At 35.5% G+C, this 9,687-nt stretch overlaps 1 protein-coding gene across 1 annotated transcript; it reads left to right on the plus strand.

Annotated features, from left to right (window-relative positions):
* Positions 1 to 5,421: 5,421 nt before the first annotated feature.
* HELRODRAFT_163256 (hypothetical protein) lies at positions 5,422 to 6,383 on the plus strand (the record flags this gene model as incomplete). Its single annotated transcript, XM_009027180.1, has 2 exons — positions 5,422 to 5,438; positions 5,963 to 6,383. 2 exons carry the CDS (start codon positions 5,422 to 5,424, stop codon positions 6,381 to 6,383), a joined length of 438 nt encoding a protein of 145 aa, XP_009025428.1.
* Positions 6,384 to 9,687: the final 3,304 nt, after the last annotated feature.

Below are 9,687 nucleotides of genomic sequence, written 5' to 3' on the forward strand. Positions count from 1 at the left end.
TACATAATAATAGCAATGACAATGATGAATTTTCAGTTGTTGTTTGTGATTTGGAGGTTGCACGTGACGTCATTGTTGTTGCACGTGATGCGATGGTTGCTGGTAATGTTGAGGTAGTGATTTTGCTGTAACTATGGCCGATACTGACAACATTTTGATATCTTAAACTCCTCAATAGTGTTGAGTTTGTAAAGAATTATTTTTTTTGTGAATGTTTATATTATTAAGGTTGATGACAAAATTGTGACTTTTATGCAAAAATGTGAATGAACTTGTAAATGTTGGCGTTTAGGTTAATATCGGAACTTTACTATAACACAAGTGTTGGGTTTTGTGCAGTTTTCACAAGTTGAATAACTTGCAGAAAACGTACGATGGCTACAAATTAATGTACGTGTATGTCCAGCATGTTCCAGCGGGTTAAATCCCACTGAAGAGCCATTACTCTTGTGTCTCTATAAAAAAAAGTCAGCCATCACACTAGTGTTGTACTGTGTTGTATTGCGGTGGTTGTTCATCACTTTTAGACAATTTTTTAATTAATTACCGTCAAAATTACAATGCTTTAAAAATGATCTAGAAAGATTTAAAACTGATCACATGTTCAGTTTACTTTACATTGTGTAGCGTTGCAATCTTCGACCCTTACGCAACTTACGTACTTACGCACTAGAACAATGCGCATAGACATAAACATAATGGCCGTTATTTGGCGAATAGCAAAACAGGAAGACGAAAGGAGAGAAAGACATTCAGACAGATTGAGAAGAAGAAGAGAAAGACGTTCAGACAGACAGATGGAAAACAGAAAAGAAAGACATTTAGACAGACAGATAGAAAGACAAAAGAGAAAGACACTCAAAGAGATAGAGAGACAGAAAGGAGAAGAAGGCGTGCGATATTAAGACTATAAATAAAGAGCATTTGGCGTCTGCGTCATATTTCAAACCTCACATCAGCTTGCATAAAAATAATAACTATAACTCCGTTCCAATGAGGATGGTGGTGAAGATGATGATGTTTATCATGATGATAATAGTATGATTGTATGATTGAGAAACAATGATGAAAATTAACCCAATGATGATATTTTGGAAACAAGGTATCACGTTTGATGATGTTGAAGATGACGATATTTTGGATACAAATTAAGCGATATCATGCAAGATGTTGATGAAGATGATGATATCTCTGAATATGTCGATGATGAATGTATGTAAAATGTACATCACAAAACAAGGACAGAATATAATTTATTCACAAAGAGGGAAACGTGAAATCAACCTTGTCCGACGCACAATAACGACGATATTTGCACGTACATTTTGAGTCACTGATGCATATTTTATTTTTCAAGTTTGTGAGTTGCACCTCTCTTTTATTTGTTGATCTTGTACGTGAGCATACGTGCCTTCACCCTTCTTTGTATTTGTATTTTTGTTTGTGTTTTTATTTTGTTTGTTCGTGTTAAAATGTTATGTTTACATACACGTGTGTGTGTGTGTGTGTGTGTGTGGTGTGTGTGTGTGTGTGTGTTTGTGGCCTGCTATCTCCGTTCGAATTCTCAAACATGTGTGTAACAAGAGAGAGTCACGTGCATTCCGTGGTTTATATCAGACGACTGAACAATGAATAAATCACAATTTTTCTGAAATATTTTGAATAGGTACATTATATTCAACTGTAAGAAACAAATATGAACGAACTTGTACGTATGTATTTATTTTGTCAAACTCGATCAAATTTACCAGATTATTTTTTTCCATTTAAAAAAAAAGAAACAATGTGGTAAATTTGATCTATTTTTACAAAATATGTATTCAAGAAAACATACTGCCTAAATACAGATATATTTGTTTATTTCCATATAGTTTTGTGCTTTGTTATTGCTTAAATGTCGGTACGTGCCAACCGGAACAAAGTTATTTTTGTAAAGGAGCTTGTGTTGAAAGTTGCCATAAAGATTGCTCCTGCCGTTGTTGTATTTCAAAAGTTTATTAAATCCGCGAGTCGGATTGTGCAGAGAATAACATAATGACGATGTTTATTAAAAATTCTTTCAGCTCTTCTGCCTTACTATAAATTAAAAATATATATTAAAAAGATTATTATCATTGTGAAATTTTTGAAGAATTATTGGAATTAACTTAATGTTGAATCAAAGCATGGTTTATAACGTGTCATAACTGTTGCTTTTTATTTGCCCTGTTACATGAAATGTGTGCCATAATAGTGCTGCGTAGAAATAGTACTGCACGCACAATCCAAACACCACACTTCACGTGTCTGTTGTTTGTTGTACTGCGCTGTGCAACTTAATGTTGCTTAATGCTGGAAAGGGGGAAAAGATGGATGGCCAGTGCACACATGCATCTCGCAAATGCCTCGTTGTAAGAAATAATTTTGTTTCTTGCTTTGTCTGCTCTGGCCTGTCTGTCTATCTGTCTGTCTGTCTGTCTTTCTGTTTGTTGACGTTTGTTGCAGATCACTGTGTGTGTGTGTTTGTGTGTGTTTGTGTGTGTTCGCCTTGTTGTTGTGTTTAATGTAGTTGGGTATCATTAAAATTGAACCGGAGGAATGAAATGTAATGAAAATTGCATTCTTCTTCAGTTGTTTGTAACATTTAAACTGTTCTCGTGAATGTTCATGTTATCTTATATTACGTTACCTTACGAAAGTTATGTTACGTGTTGTTATGTTGCGTTACGCTTCGCTATGCTCTGCCATACGCAGTTGGTTCTATGGCGTGTTTGAAGAAAAGCTTATTTTCTTATCTTTGGCGTGCCGTAAGTCTTTTTAGTCTTTGGTCCTTTTTTTAATCTTCTTCATTTGTATTAGGTATAAGTAAGCCGTTTGTTTACCCTGCTATTTTTTACGCATTTATAGTCAGGTTTCACATGCACGTACACATACAAACACACAGACAAAAACATGCGTGCACACCACACACACACACACATACATTAGAAAGTTAAGCACGGGTGAAAATGCTGTGATTTTTCTAAGCAACTGTATACCTGATAGCCTGAATCCTATATATACATTTTAAAGATGGATGGATTAATTAATTAATTAATTGCCTAATTAAATTTAATTAATTGTTTAGCGCTGTTCACGCAGACGACGTTTGAAATTTTTTTGTTTTGACAGTGAACTAAGTACATCCTCATCTCATCTACCGTTCGTTCGTTCATTCGTTTGTTTGCATATTTATTATCGTGGTTCCGAAATGTCTGCGCGTCAAAATATAAAATTGAAGGAGTGAGCCAATAAACGCACTGATGAACGATTGGACGGACAATCCAACAGATGAAAGATCAAATGAACGAAATAGCAAACCAGCAAGCAAACTGTCAAACAAGTGAACGAGCAATCAAAAGGAAGAATGAATGAATGAATGAACGAATGAATGAACGAATGAATGGACGAATGAATGGACGAATGAACGAAAGTTTAAACGAAGGCTAGGTAAAATAAATGGATGAATAATGAAGGCATGTTTAATTAATGGAGAGAAAAATTAGTGGAGAGATGATTTGCTCTTGGAGACGTTTGTCGTCCTTCTAACTTCGTCATCTTTGTACTGCTGTTTGTTTCTCTTACTCATCTTTTGGTTATAAATATTTTGAGTGTATGTATGCGTGCCTGTGTGTGTGATTGTGTGTGTGCGTGCGTGTGTTTGTTTGTGCAGTCTGTGCTATCTGTGCATAAATTGCTTTTATTTTTATACCATTTCTTTACACTTTAATATATCATATTTAGACACACATGAGAAATATTTGGGCGCGTATACATATATAAACAGATTACATATGAATAAATAAATAGTAATATATTCTAGACATTCAGAGAAACAAAGCTTACATGAACAAACACGTGAACATACAAATGTAGCCATAGATCATTGGTTGTTTGTTTGTTTGCTTGTTTGTTTGCATGTTTATTTGCATGATCTGCCATGGGATAATATTATTATTCAATTGATTATGTAAAATTATAAAAAAAATTAATGCACTTGTGTGATGAGAAAGCGAAGCTCGCCTTTTTGCTGCCGTGTAGGCGTGTGTTTTCCGTTGTGTTACTGCATATACGTTCGTGTTTCTGTGTATATGCGTGTGATTTTGTGTGTGTTGGTTTATGTGTATACATGTGCGTTATGACGGTTGTTATAACTAGAAGTGTTCCTGGCAGCATGCCATAGAAGCCTGGTTCTTGCATGCCATCTCCTGCTCTGCTCCTCCTGCCCCTTGTCTATTCAATCGATTTTGTTGTTGTTGTTGTCTAATTATCTTCCTACTCGGCAATCGTTCAAATTCATTCAATACACACGCGCAAACAAACACACATACAGACACAGGTGCCAACAGACACACAAATCGTTCAAATTAGAGACGCGGACCAACAAGCGCACGCCATCTTCACTTCATTCCAACGTGTAATTCAACAGAGGTTCTAATGTTTTATACGAACGAACTTTTATATTAGTAACTTCTCTGTATTTTTTATTATGTTGTATCTTATTGCAACCTTGTCTAGATATAATCGTTGTGAATGTGCAAGACCAGCGGGCATACAAACAGACATACATACAAACCGACGATACAACTACATGCTTAAATTAATTTAGACAAACAACAACACGCTAGCAGAGGCTAGCAAGCAACACATGTAGAGAGACAATGTGCAAGCCACACAGTTTCACAAGTAACGCAAATTTTCATGAAAACACTAACAAACACTTACAAACACACGCACAAACAAATACACATACAAACACAGGTACAAACAAACACACATACAAACATGCATACAAGCACGCATACAAACATAGACACATTTCAATATTTCAATGACTGGGAAATTTAGAGCAGGCAAACGTGCGAAAACAATGATTAAAAATCACATCTTCGAGGTGCAGCTGAAGGGCTGAAGTGTGCTTACTTGCCGTTGTTCGTCTCCAGTCGTTCTATACTTTCTTCCAACTCAGGCGCGTAATTGTTGTATCTCTTTGGTTTGTATGTTTCATCATTGTATGCTTGTCGTGTTTGTATGCTCTGTTTTATTATCTTTTTTTTAGTATCCTGCATCATGTTTGCTTGTTTAATTTGTATTGTATTAATAACTGTAATTATCAAATTCGTTATAGGCTGATTTGATGGTTATTTTTCATTGCATCATCTCATAGGAGCAATGCACGTGCACGTGTGTTGATAGGCAGTTGTAAATATGTAGTATTATAAGGTGGAATCTGATGTGGTGATCTAGTTAATGGTGAATGAATAAAACTTCGTTTGATGAATCAAATTAGATCAAGAATTGAATTGATTAACATTTCATAAAAAAAACATATAAATCAAAGTTAACTTTGAAACAGTAGGTCTGTGAAATATTTGTATAGATGCTAAAATATATCTTCGGAGCATGGCTAAAGTTTCAAGGTGGATTTCTTTATTAGAAGAATTGTGCAATCAACAAATAAGCAATCATTGAAAGTGTGCGGACAAAGTAGAGACATCAACTCATTTTATGGCCCTGCGCATGCAGCCAACTGAAGAGCGAGATAGAACAATAATACGAATACATGGCTCTCAAAAGATGCCAGAAATATAACGTTGTACTCTGTTGGGCTCTTCTACACCAAATCAATTTCCAAACTGTTCCTTGCTTTTCTGCTGAGTTTGCATTTTTGTCATTTTAATTAGAAAAATTTATCCAGTAATATCATTTATTCTCACTTCGTTAGACTAAAACGATCAACAGAAAAATCAATTCTCGCTTCCAGCGACTGAATTTGTTGTCACCTGTCTTCTTTGATTATTCTAATGTTGATGAATCTTCATCACGAGCTGTGTGTGGGAAGAAAACTACTGATCCAAAAATGTTTTCAAATTAAATTCAAATATCAAAATTAACAATACAAAATAGTTTATCTAACTCAATGATTGCTGAACGACGAACGAAGGAACAAAAGAAAGATTTTGTTTACAAGATGTGTATCTAAATATTTTTTTATCGAAAAGCGCAAATTATTGAAGCAGGCAGGCAGGCAGGCAGGCAGGCAGGCAGGCAGGCAGGCAGGCAGGCAGGCAGGCAGGCAGGCAGGCAGGCAGGCAGGCAGGCAGGCAGGCAGGCAGGCAGGCAGGCAGGCAGGCAGGCAGGCAGGCAGGCAGGCAGGCAGGCAGGCAGGCAGGCAGGCAGGCAGGCAGGCAGGCAGGCAGGCAGGCAGGCAGGCAGGCAGGCAGGCAGGCAGGCAGGCAGGCAGGCAGGCAGGCAGGCAGGCAGGCAGGCAGGCAGGCAGGCAGGCAGGCAGGCAGGCAGGCAGGCAGGCAGGCATGGGAACAAATAAATGCTCGTGTACTGGTCTGCAATTCTTCGTGTGTTAAAAAATTAAAACGGTAAACGTTGCGTCATTTCAGAACGCACTCGTGATGACGACCGCCACTTCATGACACGGCTCTTTGAATTTCTAGCCCCGCCCCACCCCCCCCCCCTCTTTCCTAATGACAACCTTCACCATCCATTCATTTTTTCTTTGTAAAATTTTCAATCAAAATATTTAATAAACTTTTTTATACTGAAATTTTATTTCGTTTAGTTCAAATTAATAGATCGTAATAATAAAATATTGTAAAATATCAAATGAGGTTTTTCAAATTTTATTTACATAATTCGTTGTGTGTATTGAAATAATTAATTGTAAATATATATTTTTATGTATGCTTATTTAAGTGCGTGTGCATGTTTGAGTACTCTTGTTTTTGTGTTTACACAAAAAAAAAATTTATTGAGTCCACATAATCTTCCATCTACAAATAAACATCTAAAAATTATAATAGCATAAATGTATAGGAACTTATTTACAGACAGATAAATAAAAAACACATAAACTTCTCTCATAAACCGGCATGCCACAAAAGCATCGCGAGAAAATTATGGCGGGAAGATTCTTTGAAGCGCAGACGAGCATCGTACATATTTCTTAGCGTACGCGTTCAACGCATATTCTTTATAAAAGCACTCATGGCAAGTTGTTTTACCGAGCAATAGCGTCCGTAAACATTCACCAACGAACTTGTTTTCATGCTTATGACGGAACATTTTATTCACTTACGTACGAATTTTTGATATAAATAAACAAGTTAAGAATGAAAAAGATTTTTTTTTTATTTAAAAGGGTCATGATTGTTGTCACTGTAGTACAAATGTTTAATTATAATTTATTAAGTAAGGAACGATGTGCAAGCGGTCCTAGTTTGTTACGCAGACGAGCTCGTCTCAACTGCCAACAACACACACAAGCAACACGAGAGAGAACATGAATACAAAATTCATTCAATTTTGTTGCCTACTCAACTTTCAAATTTCTATCTATCTATCTATTGTATGTATGTATGTATGCATGTATGTATGTATGTATGTATGTATGTATGTATGTATGTATGTATGTATGTATGTATGTATGTATGTATGTATGTATGTATGTATGTATCTTCAACTTCATCTTCAGTCCTCTAACTTACGCATACTTAAGAATAATTATCTTAATTTAAGAATGATAAGCAAGAAAATATAATTCTGATTGAAAATATGAAACCGATGTCAAAATTACTATTAGTTTGGTTTTCTAATTCGCAAATAACAATAATTATTATTCTATTGTTGTTGTTATTTTTGTTGAAGTGAGTCGTCGTCTGCAAATATTTCTCGAGGGGTCATTAAAACAGCAAATTAATATATAAATCATCAGCAAGATGTCAATGCTAGTATTATTATTAATAGAATTATTATTATTACTACTTTAATTATTATTACCATCATAATTATTATTATTATTATTATTATTATCATCATCATCATAAGCACATTAGTGGCAGTACTGTTATTATTGTTTACATTATTAATGACGTCACGTTTGAGGTCGGTAACGCTGTCGCGTTGCAAAAAGTGTTACTGTCTTATCTATCTCGATTGCATTGTTTTGATTATTCATTCACCTCTCAGTCAGTTTACCTCTATTACTAAGTATTACTATGTTACAAACACACACACACACATACACACACACAGACATACACACACACACGTATTCACATACACATATATATAATCTATGTATGTATGTATGTATGTATGTATGTATGTATGTATGTATGTATGTATGTATGTATGTATGTATGTATGTGTGTGTGTATGTATGTATGTATGTATGAACCCGTTTTGATGAACAAGCCATGGTTAGGCATGCAATCGTTTCCGAGTTCAACTTTTATCTATGTCCCTGGTCTCGCACAGTCAGGTATCTAGCAGCTCCATCCAGAATGCAAAAGGAATTAAATTTTTGTAATAAAATGTATGAATGTATGTATGTATGTATGTAAGTATGTATGTATGTATGTAAGTATGCATGTACGTATATATGCATAAATAATTAATGGATGTACGTACGTGGATGGCCTGCTAGTTGCAGTGTCACGTAGTTTTTCTTTTATTTGTATTCATATGTCATCTGCTGCTATTGAGGCTTGCGACGAAATTTGTCTGTTTGTTTTCTATTCGCATTCTGCAAGACAGCTATTTTGGAAAGGTCAGTTAATGAGACAGCAATTTCATTAGGATGTATTTGGAGGGATTGAATTTTTAAGGTATCGTTGGTTAACTACAATGACTGAATGATTGATTGATGTTGTCGCAAGCATCGTCCACATATACATAATTTTCATAATCTATTCAGTTGAAATCTCAGTTGAAAAAGTGTAATCTGCATTCATTTTTGAATAAAAATTCATTCTTAAACTCTTAAAGTCTTTAAATGCTCATGTTATTTTTGTATCATTTTTTAACATTTTTTGCCAATAGGACAACTGCATTTTAACCATCTCTACTCTGGTTCCGCCACTTCTGGCAACTGAATAATCACTGCGTGCAATGTCTCTTAATAACTCAATGAACACATAGGCACTCAGTGACGATCAGATGCAAACTTGTAACAGTCCAGCAACTATCAAGTCGTTTATAAATAAATACGACGCTAACAACAACATATTTTTCAATACATACAACATGTTTTCTGCTGCAACAACATCTCCTACAACATTGCAACAACAACATCATTTCCTAGGCATCTCAACCTCTCTAAAAAAAATTTCAAGTCTCTTCAGACAGACAAACTCAGATAGACAGAGACAGATGGATAAACAGAGACAGACAGACATACGGACCCTCGTCACTGTTGTCCTCATTAACCCCCCATCATCATTCATCGACTGGGCGCTTGAATCATCTGCTCACAGCATCACTGCATCCTCACACAACTTCGCAAAATATCAGCTGATCTATCTTGGAAAAGGTGCCGAAGCATGGCGCCAGTATCGACCGAGTTATCGATTCTTCGATAATTACCGACTCCTCGTGAAGTTGTTGCGGTTATTGTTACTGTCAGCCACTGATGGTTCTTGTTTTTGTTGTTGCTTTTTAAATTGCTGCTAATTTTGTTCATCCGTTATCATTGTTATCGCTAATATTTTTGCAAATGTATTTTTTAATGTTGATCTAATGGCTCTTTTCTTCTCGATAAAATTGTTGCAGATTCCTTATTGACGTCATTCTTGTGAATGTTGTAGACAATAACAACGACAACATTGTTACTGTAGCTTTAGTATAACGTCTTGATGTTGTCACAGATGTTTT

This window comes from Helobdella robusta, assembly GCF_000326865.2.
Source record: "Helobdella robusta unplaced genomic scaffold HELROscaffold_5, whole genome shotgun sequence".
Classification (NCBI taxonomy): Eukaryota; Metazoa; Annelida; class Clitellata; order Rhynchobdellida; family Glossiphoniidae; genus Helobdella; species Helobdella robusta.